This window comes from Cloeon dipterum, chromosome X (genome assembly GCF_949628265.1).
Source record: "Cloeon dipterum chromosome X, ieCloDipt1.1, whole genome shotgun sequence".
NCBI lineage: Eukaryota > Metazoa > Arthropoda > Insecta > Ephemeroptera > Baetidae > Cloeon > Cloeon dipterum.
The window spans coordinates 9,371,957-9,388,186 of NC_088790.1; the positions used below are offsets into that span (position 1 = coordinate 9,371,957).

The 16,230-nt window shown below is 40.3% G+C and overlaps 3 protein-coding genes and 1 long non-coding RNA gene across 4 annotated transcripts; 2 read left to right on the plus strand and 2 right to left on the minus strand.

Moving 5' to 3' along the window:
* Positions 1-675: 675 nt before the first annotated feature.
* LOC135945668 (uncharacterized) lies at positions 676-2,531 on the minus strand. The gene is made up of 7 exons (XM_065493491.1): positions 2,271-2,531; positions 2,047-2,186; positions 1,703-1,839; positions 1,511-1,638; positions 1,323-1,440; positions 904-1,256; positions 676-843 (listed from the first exon to the last, which is right to left on the minus strand). Exons 1-7 carry the CDS (start codon positions 2,508-2,510, stop codon positions 751-753), a joined length of 1,209 nt encoding a protein of 402 aa, XP_065349563.1. The 5' UTR covers positions 2,511-2,531; the 3' UTR covers positions 676-750.
* A 90-nt stretch (positions 2,532-2,621) lies between these two features.
* Msh6 (DNA mismatch repair protein Msh6) lies at positions 2,622-7,718 on the plus strand. The gene is made up of 18 exons (XM_065493490.1): positions 2,622-3,091; positions 3,149-3,417; positions 3,473-3,634; positions 3,692-3,826; positions 3,881-4,019; positions 4,073-4,212; positions 4,312-4,449; positions 4,502-4,900; positions 4,960-5,075; positions 5,179-5,334; positions 5,394-5,652; positions 5,707-5,862; positions 5,919-6,047; positions 6,146-6,237; positions 6,297-6,423; positions 6,709-6,885; positions 6,944-7,121; positions 7,178-7,718. The coding sequence occupies exons 1-18, from the start codon at positions 2,773-2,775 to the stop codon at positions 7,612-7,614; spliced, it is 3,528 nt and encodes a 1,175-aa protein (XP_065349562.1). The 5' UTR covers positions 2,622-2,772; the 3' UTR covers positions 7,615-7,718.
* Positions 7,448-8,153, minus strand: LOC135945669 (uncharacterized). Its single transcript, XR_010575452.1, has 4 exons — positions 8,004-8,153; positions 7,897-7,935; positions 7,763-7,845; positions 7,448-7,586 (listed from the first exon to the last, which is right to left on the minus strand). It is a non-coding gene; the product is annotated as an uncharacterized LOC135945669 (long non-coding RNA).
* Positions 8,154-9,013: 860 nt separating this feature from the next.
* Positions 9,014-11,016, plus strand: LOC135946874 (ribonuclease H2 subunit A). The gene is made up of 7 exons (XM_065495318.1): positions 9,014-9,152; positions 9,232-9,400; positions 9,521-9,719; positions 9,773-9,899; positions 9,964-10,150; positions 10,532-10,655; positions 10,811-11,016. The coding sequence occupies exons 2-7, from the start codon at positions 9,232-9,234 to the stop codon at positions 10,956-10,958; spliced, it is 954 nt and encodes a 317-aa protein (XP_065351390.1). The 5' UTR covers positions 9,014-9,152; the 3' UTR covers positions 10,959-11,016.
* The last annotated feature ends 5,214 nt before the right edge of the window (positions 11,017-16,230 follow it).

Sequence of the window (16,230 nt, forward strand, 5' to 3'; positions counted from 1 at the left end):
GAGTAATAATATATTTTTTCGCTTCAATATTCACTCAGGAGCCAAGGAATATTCTTATGATAAAATAGTCAGACTTGTATACTTCGTTGGTTGAAAAACTGAAAGTTGATTTTTTCAACCAACAAAGACAAATAATTTATATAAAACTGTTTCTTTGTTAAAATGTAGATATCGTCCTGGTCCCGGTAAAATTCTAGGTTTCAGTTTTTCTATATTGAAACGGCCAAGCATTCTGAGACTCTTAAACTTTTGTAAGGCATGCGGCGAACGCACAGCGTTTCAACTGAAAAACCTCAGAGGCGAGACATATTGACGGTCTTGCAAATGGGTACCTCGCGGACGGGTGGAAACGCATGGTTCGCGGTAGCACGCCATTCGTTCAAAACAACAAAATTCTCGAATCAATTCTTGACCAAGAAGACAGTATGATTTTAAATTGTTCTTCAGTCCGAAAAAGCGATTTTTTTTTCTTAAAAAGCCATACACGAGATTTAATTTTGTCAAATGTCACTAAATCAAATAAATTAATGACAATGAGATCTGGGGTTGAGATTATGGTTGAAAGGTTGTTGCGCGGACGCTAAATGCTATCAGTCTATCAAAAAATTATGTGCAAATGCACCATACTTAAAGAGATCTTTGGCAGGGTAGCGCACTATCAGCAAATTCAAGCTGTTAGTTGTATTTAATCATCATTCATTCATTCCTTTTATTTGCAAAATTAAAATAAAATTAGCCACGCTGCACCCGTCAATCGTTCCACTCTTTCTTCACTTTGTTCCATTTTTCCATTAACGATGATACGTTTTTTCTCTTCATTCCGACTGATGAGCTTATCTTGCCCTTTGAGAATTACGCTTGAATTAGAACCATTTTCATTTCATCAACAATGCAAAGCCTCACTCTTCTGTTTTTGTTGACCATCTCAACTGGCTCTGGAGGAATTTCTTCCTTTGATGGATCAACTTCATCATTAAATTCTTTTCCAGGGGCAGAAGCTGCGGACAGATCTTCCTTTTTCTGATCAAAGGCTGCCTCGATGCCAGCCATTTCAGAGTAAAATGAATCTAGCTCGTGTCCAAGGTGCTCATCCACTTCTGGAGGCGGCGGCGGCGGAGGCGGGGCTGGCAGGTAATCTTCTTCAGGTGGTGGAGGAGGGGGAGGTTGATACAGACACGAAGGCTCTAGAGCAGGGTGTTCATGCTGGTCCGCCTCGTCCTTCGTTATGGGGAAAAGCGGCTGTTGTGCTACTTGTGCTGAGAGACGTGAAAAGAGATTAGTGAAATGTATAATTTAGGAAAATTGCAACAAATGAAACTCACTGCTCACTGCTGTTGCGATTGGTGCCGTGTGCGGTTGCAAAACATCCAAAATTGTGTCCAACTGACTGCAGAAGTAAGTGCAGTCCAAGGCTCCAGCATGCCACGCATCTTTTAGCACCTTTTAAATCACAATTTGCGTTGGATGGTATTGTTTAATCTGAAGAGAGCAAATCTGTGATAGGTCATACTTGCAGTTTCATTAGCATAGCTGCAGCCTTCTCCACGTTATCACAGTTTCTTTGGATTAAACTGGATAGTTTACAAAGACATTCATTCAATTTTAATTGAATATCTTGATCGGTTTCCTTGTCACACCCTATCAAATTTATAGAAATAATATTAGAAGCAAGCAATTTTTGTTAACATCCTAAATAAAATACCTTTTGACACAATAACTTGATTGTTTGTAGTGTAGCTGTGGGAGGGAAGGATAACAGCTTGCAAATTCAAAAGTTTATCTTTTTGATTTGTTGTGACGGAACTCTCAGTCTTAGGATTACTATCTTCCACTTGTGTCCTGGGAAAATTAATAAATTAATTTGTAAATTACGATAGTAATTTATATAATATTTTAATAAATTCCAGTAAATATATTTTAATCTAAGAAAAAGGAAGAAAACATGCATGGATAATTTATATTTAACATTACTTGTCCGCTTGCGGTACTAGCCATTATAAAATAAATTTGAATTCTAAAAAAAATAGCAAATTTGCTAATACACACCCAGCAATTGGAGGAAGAAATCTATTTGAAGAAGTTGCAAAGTCAATCCTTTTTTTCCGTCTCAACTGCTTAGCTGGTATGATTTCTTCTTCTCTTTGAGAGTCATCATCACTTATTTCCATGTCTCGTTGTACATTAGCCTGAAAAGGAGTGGGTTCCAAATAATTTACTGTATAAAGAAAATCTCATGTTAAACTCTAGCCGCTGCCTGTTTCCGTTCGTACCTGCATCAAGCTCCATCCAAACTCGCTGCTCGAGTTTTCGGTAACTTTTCGACTTTCATTCTGAGACCCTTTGGGCGCGCCTGGTTGCTGCTCTTCGTCAGAATCATAATTAGCGACAAGCGAGCACATATCTGCCACAAGCACGAGAAAAATTATTTTTAAAACGGTGCAAGTTGAAACAGCAGTCTTTTTGAGTCTCTCAGGTGGTCCAAGTGACCACGATTCCACGATTATGGTCATGAGGGGGCGAACCTAACAACAATCTCTCTCATTGGCTGAGAGAACTCCCCTTCACCAATCAGCGCGTTGACGTTTTAGCGCCTTTAGAGGTGGGTCAACTGGGTCCTGGGTCATAGCATGGCGACGAGCGCCCAAAACCGGGTGTAAGACTGCGCTCTCCAAATTTTGTTCAACGCTGTGTTCTAAAAATTTCCTCACTCATTTCGCTTGGTGAGATCCGATTGAATACATCGCCGCACAGGAGCTCTCCAAAGGCTACGAAATGTCAGGCAAAAACACTCTGTTCAGCTACTTTAAACGTGTTGAGAAAGCACCAGTCCAGAAGGCTGTTGTTGCTGACAGCCCAGAAAAGGATGACGAAGAAAAGACCAAAAACGACGAGAACAGTCCCAAGAATACGAGTACTCCTCAGGCCAAAAAGATCAAAAAGTCAGATACGTCTCCTGAGAGTACCAACAAGAAAAGGAAGGTAGAGAAAAAAGAAACTCCCAAAGACAAAGGCGGGAAGAAAAATAATTCAAAGAAAAGCAGCACACCCAGAACCGCAGGGAAAAAGTTCAAAAGGATTAGCGTAGCCAATGGTAAAGTTTACCTGCGTTGAACAATACTTAACAATTTAATATTAAATGAATTTTTAGAATCTTCAGACGAAGAAACTGCTGTTGGTAACAAGAAGAGAAAGGTATCAGCAGAAGATGGTGATAAGGATAACTGGAAGCCTGAGTCTGACGAGAGTGAAAGCGAGGAAGATGTCGATGAGAGTGTCAGCGAGGAATCTGACTTTTCTGCAGAAGATTCTGAGGAAGAGGAGAAGCAAAATAAAAAGAAAAGCTCCAGCAAGAAGAAGCCAGTTAAACTGAACACATCGGTGCTCAACACTTCAGTCAGCAAGGATGAAAAGAAAACAGTAAAAATCAGGATAATTTTTAGCAATGAATGATAAGCCATCAATCGACTTCCAGGTGAAGGGTGGACAACTTGGAGAGAAGGTTTGGGCTCACTTGAAATATGAATTTTTGAAGCCAAACAATATCAGAGATGCAAGCAAGAAAAGACCTAACGAAGAGGGCTACAATCCTCACACTCTGTATGTTCCTCCAGACTTTGTAAAGACATTGACTCCTGTAAGCTAATGCAGTTAAATGTTTTGTTTTAATATAAGACATTAAATAATTTATCAGGCCATGAAACAATGGTGGGAAATCAAATCCAAACACTTCGACTGCGTCATTTTCATCAAGTTGGGCAAATTCTACGAACTGTATCACATGGACGCCACTACTGGGGTCAATGAGCTCAACTTGGTCTACATGAATGTAAGGAGACGTTTCTAAGGAATGAAAAATAATAAGTTTCATAATGATACACAGCATCCAGAGGTGGCCCATGCTGGTTTTCCAGAGGCAGCCTACGCCAGGTATGCCAGTGCATTGGTGGAGAAGAACTACAAAGTGGCCAGGGTGGAGCAAACTGAGACGCCAGATATGATGGCAGAGAGATGCAAAACTAGTGAGATGCTTGTCTAAAAACTAAACATTTTGTTTAAACGTGATTACTTCCAGTCCGCAACCCCACCAAGTTTGACAAGGTGGTCAGGAGGGAGGTGTGCCAAATCACCAGCAAAGGCACTCGCTTGTACTTGGCCATTGAGGGTGATCCTTCGACTGAGGACCACCTTTACCTGTTCTCTATCACTGAGGGAGTATGTTCAATTTTTTCTCTTGGTTTTTGAACTGCTTAAGATATTTTAAATACTTCTAATCCCATGAAACTCATATCAAAACATATTCTTTCTTTTTAGAAATCAAGCTCCAACAAACCCATTTACGGAGTCTGCTTTGTAGACACTTCTGTTGGTTCCTTCCATGTTGGACAGTTTGAGGATGACAGGTACCAGTCGCAGTTGAGGACTCTTCTTGCAATGCATCCTCCAGCTCATGTAATTTAACACGTTCTCCTGTCAACCTAAAAAACTCATTAACTGATTTCAGGTGCTGCTTGATCGTGGAAAAGTGAGCGCTGAAACAAAGCATGTGTTGGAGACTACTGCTCATTCGGCCATAATTGAATCGCTGGCTAACAAAGTTGAGTTTCTCAGCGCTACCGAGTGTCTCATCAAACTTCATGAGAACAAATATTTCAAGAATGACGAGGAAGGAAATCCTCAGTGGCCATCAGTCCTTGCTGAGATGACCAGTTTCAAGGATTTGAGGACGCCGGAACCGGACAAAGAGCTGGCGCTCAGTGCTCTGGGTGGCTGTCTATGGTACCTGATTGACTCCAAGATTGATTTGCAGCTTGTCTGCATTGAAAATTTCAACTTGTACCAGCCTGAACTGTTTGAAAAGCAGCTCGAGAAGAAGAGCCTCAAAACATTGATGGGCAAGATGGTGAGAGAGACCATTAGTTAATCAGAATGAACGATGAAAAATAATGCATGTCACTGTAGGTTTTGGATGCGACAACCATGCAAAATCTTGATGTGGTGGAGTATTCAGAGACAGGAGAGAAGGAGAACAGTTTGTTAGGAAAGCTGGATAATTGTTGCACTGCGTTTGGGAAACGGTGAGAATCAATTTAGAAATTGCTTTTATTCTGTCAGAATGTGCACGGATAAATTATCTCAACTTATGTTGCATTTTATCTAAATATTTCCAATTTGATTCAGCTTACTGAGAGATTGGTTGTGTTCCCCTCTGTGCTCTGTGAGTGCCATCCAGAGACGCCAGGAGGCTGTGACAGCCTTGATGAAAATGCCCTCTGAATGCGAAAAAGCTCGAAAAATCCTCAAGGAACTGCCAGATCTAGAGCGCTCTCTGACTAAGTATGGAACAACAGTATAATATATACGGTTATTTTCACAATATAACTTCCTGTTAACAGGATTTCCATTTATGGAAACGCTTTGACTGCTGCAAATCATCCTGAATCTCGTGCCATCTTCTATGAAGACTTCTCCAAGAAGAAAATCGGCAACTTCCTCTTGCTTCTCAAAGGCTTTGAGAAAGCTTTGAAAGCACTTGACTTCTTCCAAGGTACAAATGAAGAGTTACCTCAGCTGCTGCGAAAGCTAACCAGAACAGCTGACTTTGATGAAGAAGGCAGATTCCCTGAGTACAAAGATGTTCTCAACTTTTTCAAGGTGAGGGAAGAACATGGAAATTCAAACTGTGGTTAATATTTCTTTTATGAATAGGAAGCATTTGATGCAGAGGAGGCCCTAAAAACGGGAAAAATTGCCCCAAGAAAAGGTGTTGATCCAGAATTTGAAGCATGCTGCCAAAAGTTGCAAGATTTGGATGATGAGCTCAAAGACCACTTAAGGGAGGTGAAGAGCAAGTTGCGGTGCGAGGTCAGTCCACATCTTTACAATTTGCTAAACATGCCATTAAAGCTCTAAATCTTTAGGCTAAATACATTGGAACAGACAAGAAAAGATTCCAGATTGAAATCCCAGAAAAGGTGGTTGTTCCAATGAACTTTGAGCTCTCATCATCTCGCAAGGGCTTCAAACGATACTACAGCCCCGAATCCAAGGTATTTAGAGCAGGTTTAATTATTTTGGCGATGTCTGGTCTAGAAACAGAAATTGAACATAAGGTTCCTAAAATTCATGTCTTCTTAATTTTTTACAGGAACTTCTAGTAAAAATGCAGGCAGCAGAAACTGAAAAGAAAGAGTACCTTCTGGACATCAACAGAAGAATGTTTGCCAAGTTCTCTGATAGGTGATTTTTTTATTTTAAATTACATGAAATGCGTTCTACTTCATAATTATTGTTTCTAGTGCTACCCTGTGGAGAGCGGCCACTGATTGCCTGGCAATTTTGGATGTTCTCCTGTCCATCGCCATGTATGGCACCAAGGAGGACACCTGCATGCCAGTGTTTTACGAGCCCTCTGAGGATAGACCTGTTAGTACAATTTTTAACTTCAGTTTCAGTTTAATATCATTTTTATTCTTTAAACCTATACATTTGAGGCTGTATGATTGACATTGTGTAGCCAGGTTTTAAGTCTCGACATATTCCTTGTTAATAATTGCTTTCAAAAAAGTTATTTTCTTATTTTCCTGCGAAAGACAAGCTTATTTCAGGTGATTTTGGTAATTAATTGCCACGTTGAAACTGGCATTCATTCGCTGCTTTAATTGGTTCTGCTGATCAAGGCTTTATGAAGAATGTTGAAATATATTTCAGCCTTTTGTGGATATCAAAAATGGTCGGCTTCCAACCACCAAGCTAGTTGACTTCATCCCAAACGACACAGTCATCGGTGTGGAAGGCGTCCAACTGCTCTTGCTAACTGGCCCCAATATGGGAGGCAAGTCAACATTGATGAGGCAGTTTGGTCTGATTGTCATCATGGCGCAAATCGTGAGTTGCTTGCAACGCCAATTTTTCATGCCCATCACATGTTTGTGTTGGATTTAAGGGCTGCCCTGTTCCTGCTGAGGAGTGCAGTCTGACCAGCGTGGACAGGATTTTTACCAGAATCGGAGCAAGGGACCACATTCTAGCTGGTGAAAGCACTTTCTTTGTTGAAATGAGTGAAACCTCAGCCATCCTCAAGCACGCTAGCGACAGATCAATTGTTTTAGTTGATGAGCTTGGTCAGTAATTGGTCAAGCACTTTGTCGATAGAAGGGAATTCACAAAAATTTTCCAGGTCGAGGAACAAGCACATTTGATGGCGCTGCGATCGCCTCAGCGGTTTTAGAGGATTTGGTAGAAAAGCATTGTCTGACAATCTTTTCCACGCACTACCACTTCTTGGTGGAGGAGCACGTTCACACCAACAACATTTCCCTTGTGCACATGGCCTGCATGGAGGAGGATGAAGATGACGATGAAGCCAAAGTAGAGAACGTCACTCTGCTATACAAGCTCAGTCCAGGCGCATGTCCCAGTTCCTACGGCTTCAACGCTGCCAGACTCGCTGGCCTTCCAGAGCAAGTGGTGCTTAGAGCCAAGCAGCAGGCGCTCAAGTTGCAGAGCCATCCCAAGAAGATGAAAAGTTTTGTCGAGTTGATGATGCTCAAGAAGGACAACGTCGAACGCATCAAGGAGCTTGTCACCTTACTCAAAAAAGGAATCAAATTTTAGAGCAATCTCCTTTTGCTATACTCTTACCTCATTTTGTTTTAAATTTGAAGAATAATATGTTAATAGATCCCCAGCAGATCAATAAAAATTGAATATGATTCACATTTGCCTATAAAATCTACTAAAATAACATCATATTAAGTCGTACCTGACGTTGGGTGGGGCTCAAGGATCATATATTAATAGAATTCGCGAGTCATCAGTGCCACTCCCCCCCCCCCTCAACCAGATCTAAAATTTACGAGTTAATTGGCGAACATATTAGTTAGTGACACAACCTACTTTTTTCTATTCACAGTAGTTTGCTTCAGAGGCAGAGAACTTTAGTGTAACAAGGTGGAAGATTGAGTTTTCAAACCAATGAACTGTGTTTGAAATGAGCTACTTGCCTTTGCTATTTGCTCGGTGAATTCAAACACGTTACTTTTTCACAAAAGAGGACGTCCTCTTTAGCGGCACCGCTGCATTTTTTTGGTCGCCTTCATCATATTATTCCCTTCCACTGCCCTAGCTCAGTTGAACTGGTGCATTATTTGCAAACGCTGAAAGCATACAGTTCATTTGTGCTAACTAGCGAGGCGCTTAAATAAAAGGCGCGAGAGTCGGGAAAAGACTTCATTACTTAATTTTGTCCTTGTCCGTGTGCAACACTAATTGAAAAAATGGATCGTTCATCACATTTTATTTTGCAGACGGTAGTAAACGGTGGTGATAGACGAAATAAATTAACCTTTGATGACTATCATCAAAAAGCTCGTATTATAGCGGATATTAACGCAAGCGACGTAAAAATTTAAATTACCTCTGCGCCTTACGGTCATACTGCTTTTGCTTGAGATTTGTTTGACTTATTTGTGGCATATCCCAGCATATTATTAGGGATACAGGAGTGACCAAAACCTGGTCGATATGAAAGAAAAAGGATTTGACCGTTTTGACAACATGAGGACAAGTTGGAATTTTCCTTCAAGATCAAAAACGTTATGTTTTACCGGCAGAAGTTGCATATAGCATAGTTATCATTGATGCATTTCAAAATGTTGAAACTTTAAACGAATATTTCACCGCATTTATAAAAGCACTAAACATTTCATATTTAGGAGCTAAGATTTTTCCGAAGTTCTGAACTGTCAAGTTACTTCCGTTTTTTCTTTTTTAATCATTAAAATAAAAAAAACTTAAGCGCACACGGGTTTCTCTACATTTCATAAAATCTTTGTAAATAATTATGGCAAGATCATTGAGAGTTTAGAACTTTCCTGACTGATAGACTGGTCCTGAATCTTAGTACATGCACAGAAACAGAACACAGAACAGCAATCATGTCCCAGACTAACTCACAGCCCAAACCTCGCGCCAAAAATTATTGTTTTCTTTAAGAGCAAGAGAGAGGGCGTTGACATCTCTGCATGCGTTGAGCCGATGAAAATAGCGGCAAAAGTAGCGAATGACAGAAGAGGCAAAAAATCGGGATCATAACAAACCACAAACATCGAGAAATATTAATTATTGCCGAAATAAAACTCACAGGTTATAAGGTTGGAAAATCATATTGCTTGTTTATATTTTGCCACAATCTTATAATATTAAGTTTTGTATGTATCACCGGTTTTCCAGATGGCCCAAGTTTTAAGAGCCGAGCTGAATAATGCTGATGGATTCGAGTCTCCAATCGTCAATAACGACAACACCAAAAATCTGTGTTTGGCCTCACCAGTCCCTGATATCTGTAAAAATGACCCCTGCATGCTGGGAATTGATGAAGCCGGTCGAGGTCCAGTGTTGGGTAAATTACGTTAATATATTGTAAAAACATTTACTCTATTTAATCATATTATTTATTAAAAAGCGTTATTTTTTCATTAATCGTTTTTAAATTTGAAAAAACATTTCTTGCATCTGATAGGACCAATGGTCTACGGAATTTGCTACTGTCCGCTTGACTACGAGGCTGAATTAAAAGTCCTCGGGGCTGTTGACTCCAAAAGTATTGATGACAAGAAGAGGGAAGAGATGTTTGGAAAACTCTGCGAGCATCCAGATCAGGTTGGCTGGGCGGTTGAAGTGATATCCCCAACAACTATTTCCAATGACATGCTGAGAAGGTAGAAAACAACCGTCATTTTTGAATTACTCATTTGAAAAGATTTCTATGAAGGTCCAAAATCTCTTTGAACGAGCTTTCACACAACTCTGCCATTAACCTCGTGAAGCGGGCTCTTGAAGACGGTGTAAATGTTAAAGAAGTTTATGTCGACACCGTTGGACCTCCTGAAAAGTACCAGGTCAGGTCGCACGACAATTCGGTCTTTCCAATTTTGCTAAGATATTGTGCTGCTCTCATTTTAGGACAAACTTAGCAAGATTTTCCCCAATATAAAAGTGACTGTGGCCAAGAAAGCAGACGCCATATATCCTGTTGTGAGTGCTGCTAGTATTTGCGCAAAGGTTTGCCGTGACAAGGCAGTCTCGAACTGGAAATTCAAAGAAAATATTGAAATTTTTGGAGATGCCTGGGGCAGCGGATACCCTGGAGGTAAAGAAATGTATTTTTCTTGATTTTAATGATTGGTTTACTGAATTTGCACAAATATTTATTAATTCCTTTTTTAAATATTTATTTGTTTCTTCTCAGTGGTTGCGCATTACTGGATTTTTACTTTAAAACCCGTTTTGTTAGCTGGAGGAATTTGACCTTCTCTAAAATATTATAGTCGACAAGGACGATTTGAGAAAAGTCTAAATTAGAGTTAATGAAATGAACAAAACTTGAAATTCACTACCTCTAAAATGCTTAATACAATTTATCAAAAAAGCATGAAGTCAGATTTTTAACCATCAATTTCATAAATTTCAATTAAATAGTAGTTGTTTTTTGCATGTTAACTTTACTTTTAAATAACCATTCTATTTTCAGACCCAGCCACAAAGAAGTTTTTGCAAGCAAATCTGGACCCAGTGTTTGGATTTCCTCAACTTGTCCGCTTCAGCTGGTCAACTGCTGAGAAAATCACAGATGAAAAATGCGCCCCATTTGAATGGTAAGTGCATTTTATTTTCATATAAATTTTTGCCGCTGGAAAGCATTACTCGCCCTGGTTTGGCAGACGTTGAGCTCGGTAATTAGTTTCGAGTGAATAGTTAATTACTCTTGAAAAATTAAATGGAGCATGTGATGAAAGAAATTACATCGCAGGAGTGATGATGAAGAGGATGGGGCAGTTGCAAAAACGGCGAGCATTCAGTCTTTCTTCTCCCCGGCAAATTCAACCAAACAGAGCATTCAACTCAGCCACAAGTTTTTCACTGAACGGAAAATGAAGAGATGCACAGATATGTTCTAAATCCTGAATCCACAAGTATTTTTTCCCTTTTTAATAAGAATAAATTCAAATTATGATAGTTTCCTGTTTAAATTATGATTTCTTACCAAAAATCAATAGAATTAAACCAGTGGATGTGTTGAGGCAGTAACTCACAATTAAGCATAAGCACAAATTGCGCCGGGGAAAGTTCCCTGGGGATCAAAAAGTTGTTTATCTCAAGTTTATCGTGATCATGTATGCAACCAGCATGACTGATTTGGCATGCAAGTTGCATATTATTGCGAACGGGATTAAGTCGCCTTCGGCGCGGTGGTTTGTCTTCCACAGCGGCAAAGGGCCGTTCGATTGAAACTGGCGTGTGCTTCAGTCGGTTTGACGGGAAGGAAATGGCTTCTGGTTGCCATCAGACGGGTCGTAAATCACCATTGCAGGTAATAATCGAGTTTTATGCGCAATAAACGCACCCTGCTGAGTGGCCTCTGTACGGCCTCTCCGCAGTTAATTGACACCGCAAATAAAAGCGTCAGACCGACCGCTGAAGCTCGACTCTTTCGATCGTGGCTGTGAAGTTAATTAAGCCGCTGGCTTGATTCATGTCCACTCGCAACATGAAAAGGAATTCTGATCGAATTACTCGGCGAGTTACAGTCGCAGTCCATTTTAATGGTGCACGATTCACTACTAAAGCTATAATTAGCTGGGCTGTTATCAATCAAGTTTCAAAGCTTTTTTCGTCAATATTAATAGCCAACCAAAAGAATAAATATTATTAAAAATTGCGATGTAAAATAAATTAAAAAAAATAACTCAACATTCTTTGTGTTTCCATTTTCATTGAAATCGAATTACCTTTTACTCTGGAACTTTTAAATCACTCTATGCATTTGAATAGGTTTATCAAAATCTCAAACCACTAACTGAATTAACCCGTGTCTTATAATTTTTGTATTATCAATTTTATGCAGCATTAAAAAATTGACCAAAGCAGGAGGAAAATGAAGCAATACGGCTACCTAAAATAATTACAAAAATCTCACCTTCATCAGAGGTTAAAAAATAACTAAAAAGCAATTTGATGAAATTGGAAAAAATATCCTGATTGGTACAGATAGTTTCATAAAATCCAGTGTTATTACACTTCAACAAATCCACCAAATGACTACCCAATTAATATGTGACGAGAGAATTCCACAATATAAAATTTATTTCAAGAAGAAGCCTATTATTTGTTCCACTAAAATATGCAGTGCTTAATTTCAACCAAGAAATAAAATGAGGTAATTTGTAAAACCATTACTTTTCTCTGCTCTGCAGCCTTGACAGTCAACTCTTCCGCGAATTCTATAATCCCATCTAGATGCCAATAGCATAATCTGCTACAAAACTGAAATTAGCGCAACAAGGGCTCGACCGTCAGCCTTTACTCGAGCGTGCGCGTGTTCCAAGACGAGTATTGAAGACGACGTTAAAAGCCTGTTGGGATTATATTTGATGCAGCAGCGGGCGCTTGATTCGATAACATGTGAGCGCGCGCGAGGAGTGAGTGTTGGTGCACAAACTCATCTTTCACGCCATCCCGCGCTGGCTTTCACGTCTGGCGCTCGCGAAAAGTGATTTTTGTGCCGAATGTCATCTCGAATGAGTGATGAAAGCGCGCGAAACACCGCCTTTGTGCACGCTGATGGAATCCGCTGCTTTTAATCAGCGCCGTTTGATTCGATTTGTGCAGCGCTGTTCGACAACGACTGACGCCCTTCTGATTGCCTTTGCAAATTCGCTCAGCCGAAGCCACCGCCCGCGCTTCTCAAAGCGATTTTTGTCCCTCCTCGACTTCACATTCGCATTTCCGTCAACAAATGCTTGAGTGATTTCCGCATTTCGATTTGTAATACATAGTCAAATTATAGAATTGATTTTTTTCGGATCATGGATTCTTGGGCGTAAAAGATTGGCAGGATGTGATTGGAGAAACTGTTTTTTATATTCTTATATAGCTGCAAAAAGAAATCGGATTTTGCGCTGAATGTACCAGAAATGTGGATTGTGACGTCATCAATTTTCCAGGGTTTCCCTGACTTTTGGTCTGCTTCCATCAATTATATAATTGTTAAGGTTGACTCCTTCGTGGCTTACAAAAAGATCAATCAATTAATCCTAAAACTGGTTCTCATTTCCCTAGAAATGGATAACGCTTACTTAGCTTACTGACCTTTGGCTTTGCTAAAACTGCCTCAACATTCCACTCTTCTGCATTAAAAGAATTTTCTCGTTTTTCTTTAAAAAAAATTAACCTTCCACGTCTTTTGAATTATGCACGCTTTAGTTACTGCCTAGCATACGGACAAAATTAGATTTAGCAATTTTTTTCCTCTTGAATAATTAACTGAAAATGTTAGTTTTCTATCAGATTTCAGATTTAAGTAGAACACCAAGTCAAATGTGTGCATTGAATGAGAGCAGCATTTTGATGTATACCTCCAATTTTTAATTTTCCTCATTTAAAACGAGGAAGGCTTTTGAATAAATCAGTTTGACCCGACCCTTTGAGCATTCACAATATATTCTGGGGAGATGGAAATGGTGTAAAAAGGGCAAAAAGCAACCTTTTTGACGAGAGAACGCGTGACACACGGATGAGAGATATTTTATTATACATCCCAACAGAGAGTCAAACTGGAAACAGACTCGCGGCGTGGCGTCGCGAACAAACACACAAAGGACTCCGCCCGAGGTACGAAAAGCCTCTCCATAATAATTTTTACTGCGACGAGTGAGCCGTCGAGAGAGAACATTAATTAAACGGTCCTCTCTCCCCGGCGCGCCATTGATTCGCGCTTTTCCACCACGCTCACCAAAAATACGTCAAAAGAGCAACAAAAACTAGCACGGACGCGAGAGTGTCACTGCACACTCTCGAATCAGAACCATGTGCCAACCGCGGGGGCTATTCAAAAATGCGCCTGCCGTTTTGTATCAACGTCAACAACTGTAAAATTCATGAGGTGATTATGCTTCAGGCTCCATGCATGACGCTTTTTCATATCAAAAGAATCCTACGCAGTTTCCTCAAATTTTAAAATTTAAATAGCCTTTAAATGTTTCAGCTAGGGTAACAGTAAAGTAAAGCGTAAGCAAAGAATAAAAATTTAGGACAAAACACTCTGAAGGATAAATAAGATATCAACAAATTGACACCAATTGAATTTTCACGATCATGTCGAATAGATTGCCTCTTGAAATAGCATTGAAGTTATCTCAAATTGCTTTTTAATCATGTCACAGATTATGAAGAAAGTGAATCATATTCAAGTTGGTGTTTGAACCTGCCAGATTTTGCAGTCGCTGAAAATTTAAGAGCCCCTTTCCCCTTTTCGTTTGCCGCCTTTTACGCAGGCATCTCTCTGCCGGAGAACATTAAAAGCAGCTTTACGAGCGAATAAAAATGATATCACGGCGGCTTTGTGAGTAAATGTGAACGTTCGTCGCGCTCTGCCTTGATACCGGAGCTGAAACAAGGGAAGACGAGATTATTTGCTGGCGTGAGAAACTGCGAAGGAGTCAAACCAAAGGTCAATAGTAACATGCAAAGCAGATTTACTGCAATGCCTTTTTAATGGGTATTTTATCTACAATTGGATTGTGTTCAACATGTTTGCGTTCTTTGTTCTAACAAGAAAAACATGTAGGAATATTCAAGTTGCGGTTCATCCTTTGCCCCTTAAGATTTGAATATTTTCTAGTTTGCTTTATGGAGAAAATAACTAAAAGTTTTCCTCCTAATTAATTTGTCTTATTTTGTCTCGAAATAGGTTAATTTAGCAAATTTTTGCCTAAAATTCTTGTTTTCCTGTACTTTCTCTCCCGTTCCGTTTCATAAAGGCTTACGATGCGTTGATTAAAAAAACAGTAAGGAAATACAATCATATTAGGTATTTTATTCTTTTAATAGGAAAACTGATACCAGAAAACCTAGTTTATACACGCAAACATGACAGAAAAATGTTCTCTTGAGTCAGAAACTGGAAATGGGCAATATTTGCGAAGAAATATGTATAAATTATTTAATATAATACAACTTAAGTTTTAATGTTTTCGAGAACCACAAGAAGCCTGTGCAACGTAATAGTTGAATACACGTATAGTGCGACCTATAGTAATGATCTTGATCTGCAGTAAAAGGTGCAACAAGTAGTCTAGTTAGGAGTAAATTAAAAAAAAAATCAGATTTCCTCATGTTTTGCTCAAGATTTCAGCAGAATTGGTTCCATTAAAACGCTTTTAATCCATCATCAGCACATTTCCCCCCGTTTTTATCTTTTTACTGCACACGGCTTTAAAAATAGTCCCTACGCATGAATTGGAGAGCACGGGTCGTGCACAATATGAAAACGGAGACAAAGGCTCCCAAATTAGCGCGATCACTTGCCCACGCACCGCGACCTGCCCTAAAGGATCTGCTTTCGCAAAACTCAGCGCTTCGGCAGAAGAGCCAGTTGGCGGGGTCACGGCACGAGGTCACCGGCGGACGCGCTCCTGGCAGTCGGCGCCTCGGCGCGCTGGCGCCACGCGGCGCTGCTGGCGCTGACCTCGTTGCCGCCCGCCCGCCCGCCGCCACCGCCTCTCTCGAGGTCAGCTCGTGACCTTTTCGTTGCCCCGATCGATACTCGGCGCCGGGTCGAGCCGCCCCCCGCACGCCCCCGGGGCTGCCGCCTCCCCGGCCACCGAGGGCTGGGACGAATCGTCCCGCGTCCGCCGGGTAGCCCGTTGGCCCCCGGGCCCCGCCGGTGGGCCTGAGCGAATCTGCCGCGGGCCCGGGCCAATTTACTGCACTCGTTCCTTCGCTCACTGGCTCACCCACCCGCTGGCGCAGTTTTGCTTGGCTACGCGTCGAATGCTGTTGTTCGGGCCACGCGGCTTTCGGGGCTCTTCGTAATCCAAGTAGCGAATAAGCGTTGCAATATTCGGCGCTCGGAGCGAAAAAATGTAATTTGATGATTAAAATATAATAGGTATCTCATAAGAAATATGGAAAAAGATTAATTTTACTGGCAGTTTTCCATTGCGTGCAAAACGTCTAGGATTATATTGGATTAAAGATTGATGTGTATTTTGTAAAATTGAAAATAGCTTATATTTTGTGCAACAAATTTTGTTGATTATTTTAAACAGCCTTATGTATTAAATTTTTTGCTAGCTATTTTTAAATTTTCCCACTTTTTCTCACAGTATACATATATGTTTGAATTTCTTCGATATTGAAACATTAGGAAAATTGTCCTGTCTAAGAACG